Source organism: Hypanus sabinus, chromosome 13 (genome assembly GCF_030144855.1).
Source record: "Hypanus sabinus isolate sHypSab1 chromosome 13, sHypSab1.hap1, whole genome shotgun sequence".
Classification (NCBI taxonomy): Eukaryota; Metazoa; Chordata; class Chondrichthyes; order Myliobatiformes; family Dasyatidae; genus Hypanus; species Hypanus sabinus.
In genome coordinates, this window is record NC_082718.1 from 15,540,082 (window position 1) to 15,559,015 (window position 18,934).

Below are 18,934 nucleotides of genomic sequence, written 5' to 3' on the forward strand. Positions count from 1 at the left end.
TTTCAGAGTACATTCCAAATGATGATTAATTGGAGCAGTAGAGGAATCTGGGGGGTCCAAATATAGAAAACAATAAGAGCTACTGGACAGATACAAATTACAAATAATTATGGGATGTTGGCCTTTGTTTCAAAGTGAACAGAATGAAAAATTGTGGAAGTTGTGCAAAGTTGTACAGTTAATCAGAATCTGATCAGACAAATTAGGGTGTAGGTTGCATCAATTAAGTTTTATATTTATCCAAGTTTAGAAGGTTAAGAGGTGATCCAATGTGATGATTAAAAAGGTATTCAGATCACAAACGAGAAAATCTGCAGATGCTGGAAATCCAGGCAACACACACAAAATGCTAGAGGAACTCAGCAGGGCAAGCAGCATCGATGGAAAAAAGTACAGTTGACATTTCGGCCCCAAATGTCGCCTGTACTTTTTTCCACATAAGCTGCCTGGCTTGCTGAGTTCCTCCAGCATTTTGTGTGTATTGCCTGCATTAAAAAGGTATTGACTCATTTGATAGGAAGAGTCCAAAACAAAGAGTTAGAGCTGAGCCATTCACAGCTAATGACAATAACCATTTTCACATAAGAAGATAATGTGAATCTTGATTCCTCTAACCAAAAGGCTATGTTGGGTGAGTCCAAATGAAAACGTTCAATCTAAAATTGTAGGCTTTTGTTAATCAAAGGTATTAGGGGTTGTGGAAACAAGGCATGTCAATGGAGCTGAGATACAGATACATGATGATCTCAAACCTGCAAAATCCCAAAAGAAGAGAAGATGCTACAAGAGAACACACTACCTGCAAACTCCGTTTCAAGTTATATATTATCCTGACTTGAAAATGTGTAACCATGACCTCATTGTCACTGGGTCAGAATCCTAGAACATGTTACTGATAACATTGCAGAATGCATTCACTATTCAAACCCAATGAAGGCAAGTGCAATTAGTGTAGTTAAACATCAGGGTCAAGCAAGGGCTCACTACTACCTTCTGAAGAATAATTAGGAATAATGAATAAATGTTTGATTTACCAAAGCCCACATTCAACGAACTGGAATAGAAACATAAAGTTATCAATCTTCTTTATGTCATCAGTTTGATATAACACAATAAATGAAATGTGAACACCACAGTTTATCAGCAATACCCTGTTTTACCTTCCATGCAGTGATAGTTCTCTGAAGGGGCATCAGACTGGCAACATATCTCTCCTGAAAGGAAAGAAACGAAAATAATGAAAGACTGTACAAGCTTCCATTTCACCACAGATTATTTAAACCCCCATTCATAAGCTTCCATCTTTTTAACTGGTTTAAAACTCTTATAAGTCACTGATGGCATCTTAGAAGTTTTCATGGTGCTATGGCTGGGACACCTGGGACGAAGATTAGTTACTTACTTTAAAATCAAAATATAGACTTCTCTTTTGTAAATTATTTTCAGATTTTTCAAATTGTAAAACCAAACAAAATGTTTACCAGGGGAATAATGAAACTCTGTGTAAGCTCCAATAAGTGGCGACGCACAATGGCATTCTGTACTTCTGATGGACGCTTTCTTTGAATGCCCTGGGAAAAGAATAGCAAATATAGCATCAGTGCTTGGAAATTAGCACTGTTTAAAAAAATTAAGACATACATATCTAAAACATCTTGTAACTGAGCAAACAGTAATTAGGAATGAAAATGTCTGATTTTCTAATGTTGCAATTCAGGGATCTTTTGAATTACAAATGATTTTTGGAATCATTGTCAGAAATCATTTCTGTCAGGAAGAAAAGTAACCTAACCTCAGCAATTTCTCAATCTAAATAAAACTTCTGACACCATTCTAGTAAATCTGACCATACTTGGAGGCTTTGTCAGCTTTCCCAAAATATGGTGTCTCAAAATTGGAAACAACATTTCAAATGATAACTGATTAGAAAGCCCTGATGTTATACGCCTCTGTTTATGAAGCAAAATATAGTCTACATTTGCTGACTGTACTTGAGACCATACAAAAACAAAACATGTTGGATCCCGTTAAATGATTCCCTAAGTACTCTATCAAAGACATATGGCAAAATGCTACATCACCAGAACTTTCAATCAAACATCAAGACATTTCCTGGCAGATGAAGGGAAAGGCCCACTTCATCAGATCCTTCATACAATGCCAAACTTTTTGTGCACAACATGCTGCAGAGATAAGTCAGTCATCCATCCTCTACTGGGACATGTCTTGCAAAAGGTTTGGAAAGGATGCAGTAGTTTCTAGCAAGATTCAATCTGAAGAAGTACACAACACAGACCAAAGGAAATAACAGCAGCTTCTTGAAAACTCAGTAAAGGCACTCTTTGGTCTGCCTAAAACTAGTTGGTTTTGCAATGTCGGGGACAATGTCGGCAACACTTCAAACTGCAGCTTAGTTAACCAAGGTTGTACTGCAAGCATGATGCAGCTACCACATAAAATAAATTAGAAATGGCCACAGCTTAATGCTTCCCACTGTTGCATGGTAGATGTCTATAACACAAGTAAAAGCCTTTCAGATTATTTACACTGAAATGTACATACAATTTTCCTTCTAATGATATAAATCCTAAACTTGCACATCTGCTGTGCACTGAAGTGCACATGACAAATATACTGCACCACTGATGCTAACTTTTAGAAGGTCTTAATTATTTGCAAATTTCATGCAAGGATATATTTTTAAAATAGAAGAAAATAATCTTGATGTTTCATTAAAATGCAAAGAATGACGAAGGAATAGGTGGCAAAGCAGAATCTATTTGATTAGAAGATAAAAGAGGAAGCTTTTCAGCATCTCAAGCCTGCTGTGGAATTCTGCCGGATTGTGGTTGATCTGTATTTACTTTTCTTTATGTCATTTATCTTGCTACCCTAACATAGCAAATATCTTAACAATTTTAGTTTTTAAAATATGTTAATTCAGGATTTAAAACATTTTAAGACTTATTTGGATTTCAACTGTTTTTTGTATATAAAATTGACTCGTCATTTTGTTCCTTAATGGCTCAACCGTCTTGTTTTGGATTCTAATTCCTTCCGATTTTAAAGTCTTTTATGTTCTGTGGCTCTGCATGGTCTTTAGTTAGCCATGTAAAAGAAACCTTCCCTCCTGTACAATTTCTAGTCTCAAAATGTCTTATTTCATCCTTAATTCAGAGGCTTATCTTCCCACCCCCCCCCCCCACCACCTTTACATTAATCTCAATCTTCCACCTTATGCCTAATCACATAGTCCCCAAGTCTCTTTTCACTTTACAGAACAGTGATAGGAGCACAACTGCCTTATTACCTCCTGGCTAGGAAATATATTAAAACAGATAATGATTTTCATTTCTGTACAAAGGAATTCATGGTTCAACCCAAGATTACTAACCTACCTCCTCAAATTTAAACAATTACCTTTAAAAGTCGTTTAATAAATGCCTTGTCCTTGTGCAGAAAAGTTCTGTAAGACGTATAGATACCTGCACAGTAGAAAGTAGAAATTTAATAAATCTTTCTTTGGTGCTCACTTTGTGTGAGCAAAATCTGATCACCCACTGTCACAACCTGTAAAAGTGTTCATATTTTTTTTCCTGCTGTTGATTCCAGTATCCACATGTGTAATAGATTTTGTCCTTATAAAACCTTAAGTGTGATTATAGACTACCTGAAGCCTGGACAGTGACAGGGTACTTCTGTCTCAGAAATATCCTGTCAAAATTGAGGAAGAGCATTAAACTAAATTTGAAAATTAAAATGATCAAAGTCTCTATATAGGATATATCATCTTAAACATAATTTTGCAGATTGGATTCTCAATTATCAAAATGGAAGAATAAGTAAATGGGATAGAACAACAGATTTATCTTTCCATTCCAGATACCATTCAAATAAAGCTTCTTCATATCCCCCTTCTATAAAATGGTTCATATTGCTTATTCTATTTTCTCTCTTTATTCTTCTCAACATAAAATTAAATCTACGTCTTCCCTTTTCACATGCTTAACTTGAAATCTGCTTTAGCCTGAAATCTGCTCTTAGCACCTTTAAAAGTCATCTGCAATCTTCGAACCTATACATTCCCAGATAATTTATATATTTCAAAAAGATTACTGTTACCAAAGCAACCCACGGGGACCACACTTCATATTTCTAATCTGAAATATGTTTGCAATTCCTCACTACTTTCTTCCTTTTGGTCAATTTTATGAGCATGAAGTCACTTCTCCATTAATCCATGGCTCCAGTTTTGTTCATGGATATATTATATGCTATTTCATCAAATGTTTTTTGTAAGCCAGTATACACATCAACTGCACTACCTTCTTCAGATCTCTTATAGTGCAATAAATCTACATTAAGTTAGTCAATTAGGAATGGTGTTTAAGAAATAAGGTCTGAATTTCATCATTACCCACACTTTTCCAAGTAAGCTCTAAGTTTTTTCTATTTCTGTTTCTGCAAAACTTGATGCTCTATAGTTGTTTGCTTTTCCCTCACCCTTTTTGAATAGTGCAGTGCCCTTTCCGAAATTTCACTTATCATGGACACTCCATTATATCAAAAAAGATCAGAAGATTTTGGTTACAGCCTCCAGAATTTCTACCCTTATTCCTCTGCTCTCTGGAGCACAATCAATCAGCACTAGATGACTCTCCTATAACAGGATATCAAGTACCTCCTCCTTTTCATTCTTTAACCTAACTATTATGGTACCACACTTAGTGAAGGCAGGCAGAAAATACTTATCTTGTATCTTAATCATACCTTCTGCCTCAAGATTTCTATATTTTGTTTTGTGTTATCTGCTGATCTATTTTTCATTAATACCATTTTATTTCTCCCTTGTACTCTTGGAACTTCACATTATAACTTGACTTTCTATTGAAAGAGTAACCAATGTTAATCAAAGGCTGCCTTTTGCTGTTTCATTTTAGTCATCATATCTTTCGTCACTTGGGGAGTTCTGATGCCTTTTCTCCCCCCAGAGAAAATATGTTTTCTATAATCCATTTTCCTTATAATGGTATCTTTTGACATTGTTTTTAACTACTAATATTTAATTCCATTTTAAATAGGTCAGATCAAATCGCTACAATATCATGAACTCCAGCAATGGTTTTGGCGTAAATTCACTGGTCTTATTTTCCACACACTTGGCATTCAAGCAAATAGGCAAATTAACCCCTTGCAACAACATTGAAACTGCTCTGCATAGCCTCCAGTTGTTCATCTTACACTGGAATCCTCAATCTGGTAAATGGTCTAGGAATCAGAACACACTCTACCTGGATCACTGGCCCTGCTGCAGACTAACCTGACACAAATAGGAGACCATTTATTCCACTTATGCAATTAATCCATTGTTAGTATAAACAATCTACACACTTTGTTAGTAGAAATAAATGCCCAGAATATTTTCTAAATGGAGAGAAAATTCAAAAATCTAAGATTCAAAGGGACTTTGGGGTGTTCTGCACAAGGACTCCCAAGGTTAACTTGCAGGTTGATTCAATATTGATGAAGGCAAATGCAATGTTAGCATTCATTTCCAGTTATCTTGAATACAAGACCAGAGATGTGATGCTAGGCTTTATAAGCAACTGGTGAAGGCTCACCTTAACTACTGTGAACAGTTTTGGACTCTTCATGTAAGAAAAGATGTGCTGGCATTGGAGAGGGTCCAGAGATGGTTCACAAGGATTATTCTGGTAATGAAAGAGTTATTATATAAAGAACATTTGATAGGTCTGGGTCCATACTCGCTGGAATTTAGAAGATGAGGAGGGATCTCATTGAAACCTTCTGTATGTTGAAAGGCCTACACAGAGTAGATGTGGAGAGGATGCTTCCCATGGTGGTGTAGTCAAGGAAAAGAGGGCACAGCCTCAGGATAGAGGGGTTTTCATTTAAGGCAGAGATGCAGAGAAATTTCTTTAGCCAAAGGGTGCTAAATTTGTGGAATTTATTACCATAGGCAGCTGTGTTGGCCAGGTCATTGGGTGTATTTAAGGCAGAGATTGATAGGTTCTTGATTGGATATGGCATCAAAGGTAATGGGGAGGAGGCCGCATTACCTAGGATCCTTCCTGGGGTTCAGGAGGGGAAAGAAAATCAGCCATGATTGAATGGCGGAGCAGACTCGATGGACCAAAATGGCCTAACCCTGCTCCTATAGCTTGTGATCTTATGGAAATTAAGTGAAATTCAGCTCAGTGGGGTTGGTTTGTCAGGTAGGGAACAAAATACAAATGTAACCAAATATATTGATCCAATCATACAAAAGACACACCAGAAGCAAGTTCAAGTCTATTGTTAGCTGATTGTATGTGTGTGTATGTGTTTACACACTCACACAACCAAAGGAAACACTTTTCCTGACCACAGTGCACCCAGAAAACATTTATCACTCACAGCACATAAACCAAAATATTACCATCAATAAATTAATAGAATATAATTCAATTGCATGTAATTTGCAGTATAGATAAACAGTTTGAGATCTGGTATGTCACCAAAGATGCTAGCAAATTTCTACAGAAGTACCGTGGAGAGTATTCTGAGTGGTTACAACACTGCTTGGTATGGGGGCCCCAAAGCATGAGATTGAAAAAAAAACTACAGAGGCTTTTAGACTCGGCCAGTTCCATCATAGACATCTTCAAAAGATGGTGCCTCAAGAGGGCGGTATCCATTACAGTATTGGGGACCCTCATCATCTAGGGTCACGCCCCCTTCTCATTACTGCCATCAGGGAGGTGGTACAGGAACCTGAAGGTGCATATTCAACTTTGTAGGAACAGCTTCTTCCCCTCCATCATCAGATTTCTGAACAGACATTGACCCATTAATACTACCTCACTATTTTGCTCTCTTTTTCCACTATTTATCCTTTATATATTTCTTATAGTGATTTACAGTATTTTATTATTTATTGTACTGTACTGCTGCTGCAAAACAACAAAGTTCACAACATGTCAGTGATAATAAACCTGATCCTGATAATCTCACTACAGGCTTGGAAAAGGTATCCATGTTTACACACCTACCCTTTCACATATGCAACAAACCACACCAATGGCAGATTCTTTCCCGATTGAGATGGTGATTTTATCATTGCATATATTGATCAGTTAGTACTCTTAAGTTGGGCACAGGAAAGGAAGAATGTTTCATCCATGCCATAAGAGCATTAATCCAGTTAAACAAAACAAGACTGATGACACCCAAAAATACAACAATGAAATGGTTATGGTTTTGTACTTGGATAAAGACTTGATCAAGTAATGACAGACCCCATCATGATCACGTTCAAATATTCCCTAGTAAAACAGCAACAATTATTCACTGTTAACTGGGTTAACTTGCAAAGTGAAATGCAGTGAAACAGACAGATCAGCCAAGAAATAAAGGTCATTTTGAAGGTTTAAAAATATCTGGCATGAACTATGCACTCACTTTTCCCAACAATAGTCAAAGTTTTCATCACGTTTCATATACATCTTGGAATTAAACCTAAAGGTCTTATGAAGGGCACTAACACTTCTCCACAATAGTGGGCCCATCATAAAAAATGAAACCAGATGATGTTACAGGGGTATCACCCTCATTTAAGATGTTCCAAGTTGAATGCCTTAATATAGTTATTGTTGTCTACTGACAAAATGCAGATTTGTTGCAATGGAGCATTGGCCTGAAAGGATTTAAGACTGTCGTCCAGCATTGCAGTGGTTTGCAAAACAGGGTGCTGACACACTGTTACTCCAGGCATAATTACGGACTGATTCTTTATGAATAATTCTTTGCATTACTTATGAATATTGCTTAAAAGTAGCATGATTTTCTCAATTCAGCTATTTTTTAAAATTAGTCCCAATATACAGTATAAGGGCCCAAATCTCACTGGAATGATACAGCTACCAGCGCTTCATTCTGCACCTTTTAGTTTGTGCTATTAATTGCTGAAAGTGCAAGCTAAAAAAGCTTGGTAAGAACAATATGGTAACTTGGTCCTGGATGGAGGACAAAAGCAACTGTTCATCTACTTAATCATTGAGGTTTAGACACTGTAAATATTGGCAATAAAAATAGAATGAATTAGAGTCATATCAAATATAAAGAGAAATCAAAAGACAGAATGGTTAAAAAAAATAAGTTATAAACTTCCAATATTTCCAACCTCAATTAGTTGCAAGAACAAGGCTTAAACATCTCAGCTAAACAGACTGATTGGAATTGCATCAACAATTATTAAATTGTTAAAAGACTGATTTAATGGAAAATGAATGTACAAATTCTGTAAGTTCATCCCTCAAAATTATGCAGTTGAGAGCAGGGGTGGCAACAAATCATAGACAAGGATGGGTTTCTCTTTCTGATTATCACCTTCCTTCCATTGTTGAACGTTGAAAGAAGCAAGAGTGCAGAAAGTCATTCAGGATTTCAATATCCATACCAACCACGGCTTAGTCAGTGTTGGAACAATATCATGCTTCCAAATTACAAAACATAGTCCCTGTTTAATACTGTAACATACAATGTAAATTAACTAGATTCAAAAACTAGTATCAAAAACTAAAGCTCATTTGTGGGCTGCTTGGATTATTGGCAAACTACTCTACCAGCAGGTTAATAATTAAGAAAATGTGTTACTTCCTGAAAACAAAATAATATATTTGGTCTTAAAATAAATCTAAAAAGGCTAGCCGATCACAGCAAAGTGTCTTGGAGATGCGGATGTAAGCTTTTGGACTCATGCAGGAACCCTGGTGCAGAGAGGAGAGTTCTCTGCTCCAAGGACAACACCCCAAGGGTGTTGTCAAAGCTGAGCTATGTTGCCAGGCTTTAACAAGACTATAGCAACTAGCAAATACCTGGTTAAAGGTCAGAAGCAATTAGCTGAAGTGAGCAGTAAAAACATTTAATAAGAACAGGAACATCTTGTAACTGACAACATTCAAAATAAACTGTCAATTTTTCATGGCTGGATTAGGCAAGAAATTTATGCATTAAGATCGAGGCTTAGGTACTTGGACATTGTTTCATGGTATCTGGCATTCGCCTCACAGATCCAATCTTAAAGTCATGGTCTAAAGAGAGTAAAAAAAACAAAGAAAATACAATAATTGCCAGTTCTCCTACCTGTCTCAGTCTGGAATCCCTTTAACTTTCCCAACTGGTGTTTCTGATATGTAATTAAGTACCATAAATAATCTGTCTGCTTAGTAAGGCTGCAGCTAATATCTACATATTTGCAGATTAATCATTTTAAACTTTACCAGAGGCTATGTTCTCTCTTCACATTTGTGACACCCTCCATTGTGTAGTGTGGCACTACCACCATGCCAGTTTAGATAGATTGAAAATAGATTTGGCAGCTTACAACTGGGCATTCATCAGACTTATCAGCTGTCAGTTGCAGTGGTTCTGCCACAATATGCAGCCTCAAGACTGGCAGTGCTCTAGTTTTAGAATTGAATTGAATTGACTTCATTTCTTACATCCTTCACACATGAGGAGTAAAAATCTTTTTGTTACATCATCTAAATGTGCAATGTACATTTTGTATGCCTCTACAAGTTTGCCTCTACATGTTCACCCCTCAGCCCCCCACATGCTAGGGAAAAATAGTCCCAGCCTATCCAGTCTCCCTTGTAACTCAAGCCCTCCAGTTCTGGTAACATTCTTAAGAATTTTTTCCGCACCATTTCCAGCTTATTGGCATCCTCCCTATAGGTAGGCAACCAAAAAGGTGCACAACATTTCAAGTGTGGTCCCATCATCATCTTGTACAGTCATAACCTGATGCCCCAATTCTTTGTCTCCAGTAGCAAACTAGGAGCAGCCAAATCATTTGACAGCCAAACAAACAGGCTCAATTCCCTGCTCCAAAACTGGAAATGGTAGCTGAAACAATTGTTGCTCACAATTTTTTGCCTACACTTCTTCAAGTTTTGGCCAACAACTAAGATGTTTCTAAAAATCCTCAAAATTCTAGCAGAAATTCTTTTGGGAGCATTTCTTCCTCTCCTTCTTCTAAGTAGGTTTGCTATCTCCAATTCAAGAGAAGGTTACCAAAGTCTACAAGCTATTATTTCCACAACAAATCTTCAGCACTTGCAGTACCATTACTGGCCACTTGAACCTTTGGATAAGTATGTAGAAATGTACAGAATTACACCAAAAGTGAGAAGAAATATTCCAGCAACTAATCTACACGATCACTTTATATAGTTATTGCTGGAGAGTTCATTTATGGCATTTAAATTAATTTTAGTTCTGTATGCCTCCTTCACAAGTATGTGCCTGTCAAAGCTTTTGTGATGTCCAGAAAGAAAAGACTAAATACTGCTAAATTTCTCCTTCGGAGAAGTTAAAATCAAATAGTAAAAGGAGGTTTATTCCAGTTAGTTTCATACTCAAATAACCCCTATTTAAATTGTAGGATGAACTTGATAAAATTGCAGCTGAGTTATGGACAAGAAAGACATAACAATATATGCTTTCTATTGTTATGATTTGCTAAAATCTGTAGCAAGATTTCTACAGAAATCTGATAGATCCTGTAGGTATCTGGGTAGGGTCTGGGTTCCAAAATAGCACAGGCAGTGAACAAAGTTGATGGTTGGCAGAAATGAAGGGCATGGGAGAATCCAGATGAAGGCCAAAAGCCAGGGGCGATGGAACTGAACCGAGGGAGATGGTTGTCTGAGCCACTCGAAGCTGAAGTCCTGTTTCAGTAGGTTAAATAATCTGGCCACTGAAGTAGAGGCCTGAGGCTGCAAGATCTGCAATTTCTGCAATGGTGCCAGGTTAGGACAACACTGCACTTATAGAATCAATGAAAACAACACAGAGTCAATCTAATCAAGAAAAAAAAGCATGACAACAGATTAATCACTAATAATAAAATGTGTGAAACACAAGACTATTACAAAGATAAATAGCAAAACCAGGATCAGAACTGGAAATCTTTTATAGGCAATATAGATCCAGCTGGAGTAATAGATGTGCATTTCACATTTACTTTCACTAAGGATGCCCAGAATGTATAGATAAGGAGAGGATTAGGATCAAAACAAGTAGTTAAGCGTCCATCAAAGTTGAAAAATCATTGGTCCAAACACCAAGTTATCCTAAGATACAACAGTAAGCACAGTAACTACAAAGGCTCTAGCCACAATCTTGCAATCTTAACTTTATTTTACAATGCCAGAAAGGATTTTAAATGTCAAACCGGAGAGAAATTACATATCTAGGAAATATACAACAGCCAATATTGTGGAAGAATTTTTAGGACAATAGTCCTGACAGATACTATTTGATACATGAAAGAGTAAGAGATTTTTATTTAAGACAAATCATGCCCAATAAACTTTATTTTATTGTTTGAATAAAGTATCACATAACAAAATTGTAAATAAAAGTGAAAATAAGATAAAGTCCAAGTCTGAAACTAAATCAGCTAAAAGACAAATGAAATTGAGTTACTAATGGCCGCTTAGCAGCAGTTTACCAGAGGTTGAAGAATTCAATGTTCATGCCATTAGGTTGTAGACTACCCAGATGGACTATGATGTGCAGTTCCTCAACTTTGCACTTAAACTGTTCCCCCCAGTGTCACTCTTTTCTCTCTTCTCCCGACCCATCCAATTCTTCCCGCATTCACTCTAGCCCCACTCTATCATCCACACACACTTCCTACTGGTTCCCCTTTCCCACTGTTCCCATCTGACAAACCCACCTCCCTTACTTAACTCCATGCTCCATTTTCCTCCTCTACCAGATTCCATTATCTTCAGCCCTTGGTCTTTTCCATCAATCATCTCCCAGCTTCTATCTCTAGTTCCAATCTCCCTTGCTCATCTGGATCTATCAATCACTGGCCAGCTCTTGCTCCACCCCTTCCCTCCACCATTTTATACTGGCTGTAAGACCATGAGACCATAAGATATAGGAGCAGAATTAGGCCATTTGGCCCATCAAGTCTGCTCCACCATCTCATCATGGCTAATCCATTTCCCTCTCAGACCCAATCGCCTTCTTTTTCCCTGTATCCTTTCATGCCCTGACTAATCAAGAATCTATCAAACTCTGCCTTAAATATACCCAATGACTTGGTCTCCACAACTGCCTGTGGCAATGAATTCCACAGATTCACTCCTTTCTGGCTAAAGAAATTCCTCCTCATCTCCATTTTAAAAGGATGTCCCTCTATTCTAAGGCAGTGTCCTTTGGTTTTAGACTCCCCCATCATAGGAAACATCCTCTCCACATTCACTCTATCAAGGCCTTTCAACATTCGACAGGTTTCAATGAGGTCGCCCATCAATCTTCTGAATTCCAATGAATCATCAAGCCCAGAGCCATCAAACATTCTTCATACAACAAGCCTATTCATTCCATACTCATTTTCATGAACCTCCTTTGAATACTCTCCAATGTCAACGCATCCTTTCTTGGCTAAGAGGCCCAAAACTATTCACAATAAGGGGCCTAACCAGTGCCTTATAAAGCCTCAACATCACATCCTTGCTTTTATAATCTAGTCTTCTTGAAATGAATGTTAACATTGCATTTGCTGTCCTCAGCACCAACTCAACCTGCAACTTAATCTCTAGGGAGTCCTTCATGATGATTCCCCTTTGCTCCTCTGATTTCTGAATTTTTCTCACCATTTGTAAAATAGTCTTCCCTTTTATTTCTTCTACTAAAGTGTACTTCCTGACACAACATTCCATCTGCCATTTCTTTGCCCATTCTCTTAATCTATTGAAGTCCTTCTGTAGCCTCTCTACGTCCTCAAAACCATCTGCCCTTCCACCTATCTTTGTATCATCCACAAACTTGGCCACAAAGCTGTCAGTTCCATCATCTAAGTTATTGACATACAATGTAAAAAGAAGTGGTCCCAGCACAGACCTCTGTAGAACACCACCAGTCACCAGCAGCCAACCAGAAAAGACTCCCTTTATTCCCACTCATTGCCTCCTGCCAATCAGCCAACTCTCTAACCCTGCTAGCATCTTTCCTGTAATACCACAGGCTCTTAACCTGTTAAGCAGCTTCATGTGTGGCACCTTGTCAAAGGCCTTCTAAAAATCCAAGTACACAACATCCACTGATTCGCCTTTGTCTATCCTGCCCGTTATTTCTTCAAAGAATTACAACAGATTTGTCAGCCATGATTTTCCCTTAAGGAAACCATCTCCCTTAATCTTCGGTGTACTTGAAGGGTTTCGACCAGAAATGTCAATTATCCATTTCCTTACATAGTTTTTTTTTCAGATTCTCTATTTTGCTCCAGATTCCAGCACCTGCAGTCTCTTTTGCCACCCGGATGTTATCTGAATTAGAGATTATTAGCTGTAAGTAAAGGTTAGAGAAATTTGAATTATTTTCTCTGGAGCATGAGGCTGAGGGGAGACTTGATATAAGTTCATAAAATTAAAAGAGACATAAATATATAGTATGAATAAAATGAGAGATGGAAAGTTTAAAAGGAAATATGGAAGATAAGTTTGTTTAAATCACTGAGAGTGCCTGGAATGTATTACCAGAGACTGTGGTAGAAACATAGTGATGTTTAGAGGAATTTAGATAAGCATATGAACATACAGAAAATGGAGGTATATGAATCCTATGCAGGCAGGTGGAATTAGTTTAATTTGGCATAGACATAGTAGAATAAGGGCTGTACTATTCCATATGCCATTGATAAATTCTTGATTGGCCAAGGCATGAAAGGATATGGGTAGAAGGCAGGAGATTGGGGCTGAGAGGGAAAATAGATCAGCCATGATGAAATGGCGGACCAGATTCAATGGGCCAAATGGCCTAATTCTGCTCCTATATCTTATGGTCCTACGGTCTTTAAATTCTGTGTACTGTTGTTTCTAGCCCTTTTGCTTCTTGTTGGTTCAACTACTAGAATACAATGAAAAATCAGACCAATCAGAGACAGGCTTGAGAGTCAAACTAGATAGCATTGGTCTCATTGCACACTACTCAGTCCCAGATCTTTATCTACTGCATCTGAAGGGATTTGAATACAAACTTGAAACAAACTACACCCTTCTATCAAATTCTTTCAAACTCTTGACACACATAATCCACCTTCAAACTAATAAACAAAAGATTCAAATTGAGAAGGATCTCAAAGTAAGTGACAGCTATCTAGTACCTGGTTTTGTGTCAGGAGTCCTAATCTTCGTCAATTTCTTCACTTTTATTTGTTTTGGTAAATCACCTGAAAAACATAGTCTAATGAAAATGCAGAAGCTTTAATTCTAGCAGCTATAGAGAAGATGGAAAAAGCAGCACGAGCTTAAATCAGGCTAGATATTTGACCAAAGATATCAAGTGTCACACAGAAAATGGAACGTAAGCACAGATTTCATTAAGAAATCCAGTGAGCTAAACATGCTAGTTCTGTAACAACAGATCATAAGAAAACACTAACAAGGAATCTTAATTCTTTATATACTCTTCAAAACTTTAAGTATCTGACTCTGCATATATTCATAATGGCATGTGGTTGGCACAATGGCAGTTTCACTAGTACAACTATTTCACCGGTCCAGCACTAAGATTTGATACTGACCTCCAGTGTTGTTTGTGTTGAATATTGCATGTGTTTATTATTTGCTCCACTCTCCGCCACATTAGTTCCACTGGAAAATGTGTATTGTAGGGAACTGGGGATACTAATGGGTACATTTTGGAGAGTCTTCAGCGCAGAAACAGGCCCTATGGTCCCATGCGTTCCTTTTGCTTAGAAGAATAGATTAAAGGAAAATCTATTCTCAAAAGGGAAATAAAAGATGACACGGTAGCTTCGCAGTAAACACAATCACATACAGTGCCAGAAATCACCAATAAGGGGTTTGCTTTCTGGCACTGACTGTAAGGATTCATTGTTTGCTCTCCCGTGACTGAATGGGTTTTCTTCAGGTGATCCAGTTTCCTCCCACATGGTTAGGGTTAGTAAGCTGCAGGCATGCTACGTTGGCATCAGAGGCATGGTATCACTTGCGAGCTGCCCCCAGCACAATCCTCACTGATTTGATTTGTTTTAATGCAAATGACGAATTTCACTGTATGTTTTGATGTACATGCAACAAATAGAGCTAAAGATTAATCTTTAATCTCAATAAATTTTTGAACAAGTGGGGTCCTGGGATTACTCGGAACCAGCAAAACTCAATGGCCAAATAGTCTAATTCAATGTCTTGAGGAAATATACATTTTAATTTTTCTTAAGTCGAACTGCCACTTACCTTTATTTAATACTTACGTTTGTCATACTCAAAGTAAAAGCAAAATCTAAGCAGTCTATGACCACTCTTCCTCAAGGGATCGTTTACAATGAAATTATAATATTTTTCCTGACCCACTAGATATGACTAAGTCTAAAATAGCCTTTTCACTAATTGGATCCCTAATGTATTGTTCTAGGAAAAGTCCTGAATGAATCCACGACCTTGTCTTGAAGACTACCTTTGTTAAGTTGATTTGCTCAAAATTATTGTATTATCTTTGTTACAAGCTCCCATTATTTCTTAGTTGCTACTTTCTCCAACAGTTAGGTATCTTTACAAGATGCTAACACTTTCTCCTCTTTGTCCTTTTTTAACCTCCATTAAAAGTGATTTTAATTCTTCATCATGTGAACCACAGGTTTATTGTTCTAAAGTTAACAAAGGTACCACAATCCCCAACACTTTAACTCCTCCCTATCTTTTATATTCTGTTCATCCTTGCAAAATATAAAATAACATCAAATATTCTATTTATAGTTTGGGTTATCATGTAACCTATAGAGGTTATTAAAGACACATCATTCTTTGCAATATAAATTCATCCATTTTGTTTTTATCAATTTTGAATAAAGTGTGAATTTTGTTTTGAATTTAATAATTTTACCCAACCTTGACTCCATTTGAAGTTGCATTATTACGAGCATATAAAATGGCCTTTCATGTCATACTCTGTATGTTATAGTTCATATACTACACTGCCCCATTATCTTATCCTTTTCATTAACCCTTTACATTTCTAATTCACCTTACCCCCAACTCCTCACTATTTAATTTGAATCCCCTTATGTATGTTGGATTTGGGTTGAAAAAGAACAGTTCGTGTTGATGTACAAAGTGATATCAGATTGAGTCCAATACAAGCATAACATAAATTTCAGAATTTGGTCACAGAGGAATTCAGTGAAGAGGGAAAAGGAGTTGTTGCTTTTTGTCCACAATGTCAATGCAGTTCATATAAGGTAGAAGAGTAACTAATATCTTTTACATGTATATTATTATATTATACATGTTCATACAAATTGTCAACAAGATGGAGTAGAAAATATAGATTAGATATCCATATAAGGTTATGGCTTGAACTACTTACTATACGTTATTTGGAATTATGTGTATGACAAAACTATTCCATTCAACAAAGATTACAGATGTAGATCTATAGATTTCTGTGTCTTGAACCTCTCTGACTCAGAAGTGTCATTTGTGAGATAATTTAAAGGGCAGTGTAATGTCACTTAAATGTGGCACCTTGGAAAAGAAGGTTTGACAAAGGGGAGAATGTTGGATCTTTTCTTGAAGGTCTTTTGTGCTTGGTGAAAAAAAGCTAACCCCTTTTTCTTGAACACTGCACCCTGCACATATTTGTGTTTTAATAATCATTCTTTTCTTACCTGACATTTTGATTTCTCCAAGACGAATAATATGTGGCCAATGCTGGAATGTTTTGATGAAAAAAGGATTGGTCACTCCTAAAACAACATTTGGCCTGTCAAACAAAATCACAGCACCAAGTTAATATGGACTACAAGAAATAACAAAAAAATCTTGTTGGCAAGAGCACATTCTAGCTGCAGCACAGAGAAGATAGAGGAAATCTCTGCAGCACCAATATTAGAAGGCAACTTTTGAGTCTGTCAAACTAAATGGTTGCTGCAATGGACAACTGGCTTAAAAATATTATTTGAGATGGAGCTTCGTCCTTAGATTAATGGATCACCTGGAAGCCAATCTCTCCAGCTAGGGTCTGATGCCCAATTGCCATGTGTAACTATGGAAACCAACATTATTTAGTGTTAGATAAAGGAGGTCAAGGTTTATCCCCAATCAAGGGCATGTAATGTCAAATGTATTCTATGGAATAAATGGAACACTAAGAGGAGCCATTTTATGAATGGTATCTTCCTGAAGTGATGAAGAACTACAGCAAAGCTCAGGTGACTGTCATAACATCTCCTCAGTGCAAAAGGCTATAGGGTCTCAGCTATTCAGCAGTGGGCAAACTAAGTAAGAAATTGCCCCACCATTTCCTTTGCAGTTACTTGTCAGCCAGGTGGTCTGGACTTCTGAATGCCATCCAGTGATGGTACATTGATATGCAATCACCACAACCTACAACTTCTTAAGGGTATCATTGGAGAACATCTAAACTACCCTTCAGATTTTCAGTAACTGCACTTATATTCTTTCTTTCTTTTTCAACCTTTTTATTAATTTTCAAGTTCATATATATATATATAACAGCATTAATAGTGCAAAGAGAGTGGGAGTACATCATTGATAAATGCATATACAAATATAAAATAGAAATAACATAAATATACTAAACCTCCCAAACTCTTAATGTAGATTAAACATGATAAAAAAGTGTAAGCGAAAAAATATCAAAGGAAAAAAAACCCAAATTGAAAAAGGAAAAAAAAAATGCTAAACTAAACAAAACTAAATAAAGCTAGGCTATTATATTACATCGGATAAAATCAGTAATGTCGTTAGTTCCGCTCCTCTATCCATACATTTAAGGTTGATAATAGGAATGCAAAAAGGTCAAGTTATATCATATGAAAATGTTGAATAAGTGGTCTCCAAGTTTCTTCAAATTTAACCAAAGGGTCAGGAGTGACACTTCTGATTTTTTCTAAACTTAAACATGATATTGTTTGGGAAAACCATTGAAGAATAGGAGGAGGGTTAATCTCTTTCCAATTTAACAAAATAGATCTTCTAGCCATTAATGTAGCAAAAGCAATCATCCGACGAGCTGAGGCGGATAAATAACTATGTTCCAACAAAGGTAAACCAAAAATTGCGGTAATAGGATGGGGTTATCCTAAGAATGTAATTCACAGGAAGCACTGCTAAGGCACATGCAATTACAAACTAGCCATCTATATTAAGCATAAGAGTAAACACTTGAATATTTGAAAATACTATTGACATGATCAATTTTTGATCATTCATGCTCTAGACTTAGCATTTTAACTAGGTTGTGATGGAATTGGTGGTCATTTTTCTCTTACAATAGCCAAATCTTTCTGCAACTCTATGACCATCTTGCAAGACAGAACAATCCTGAACTCCTAGCAACACACACAAAATGCTGGGGGAACTCAGCAGGTCAGGCAGCATCTAGGAAAAGAGTACAGTCAATGTTTTGGGCCAAAACCCTTTGGCAGGATTGAACTCCTGAATTACTTTTACTTATAAACAACAATCTCACCCTACTTTTTCCACCCTCACCTTCAATATTCACTGGGAAGAAGTTTAAATATTTTTGTTCTAATCTCAAGCATTGAACCACTATCCCTATCAAATTGCAGGTTCATTACATCATTTTAAAACAACTCATCTACCTGTTTCCAATTAAACTCATTGCCTTGTTCTTGTTACATTTCAACATAAAACAACATGACACCCTTGTTTTTCACAACAGGTCACATTCAGACATCTTTCATGAGTCTGAGGATTAAGGAAAATGAATATGCATTATAATGTTTATACATTTATAAATTTCATTTAAGTATTTTAGCAATGAAATTGCTATTTGATAATGGTGTTAATGATGTATATATAAATATCATTAAGTAAAAGATAGTTGAAACATTTAAAATATAGGC

General features: G+C 36.8%; 1 protein-coding gene across 4 annotated transcripts in view; it reads right to left on the reverse strand.

Annotated features, from left to right (window-relative positions):
• dennd6b (DENN/MADD domain containing 6B) overlaps positions 1-18,934 on the reverse strand; it is an 86,396-nt gene that overhangs the window by 11,566 nt on the left and 55,896 nt on the right. For all 4 annotated transcript variants that reach the window (XM_059987152.1, XM_059987153.1, XM_059987154.1 and 1 more), the window contains 5 exons: positions 16,712-16,806; positions 14,186-14,251; positions 3,421-3,485; positions 1,482-1,571; positions 1,161-1,214 (listed from right to left, as the gene is read on the reverse strand). In XM_059987152.1, coding sequence (XP_059843135.1) covers positions 1,161-1,214; positions 1,482-1,571; positions 3,421-3,485; positions 14,186-14,251; positions 16,712-16,806 — 370 coding nt within the window. The remainder of the gene's footprint in view (positions 1-1,160; positions 1,215-1,481; positions 1,572-3,420; positions 3,486-14,185; positions 14,252-16,711; positions 16,807-18,934) is intronic.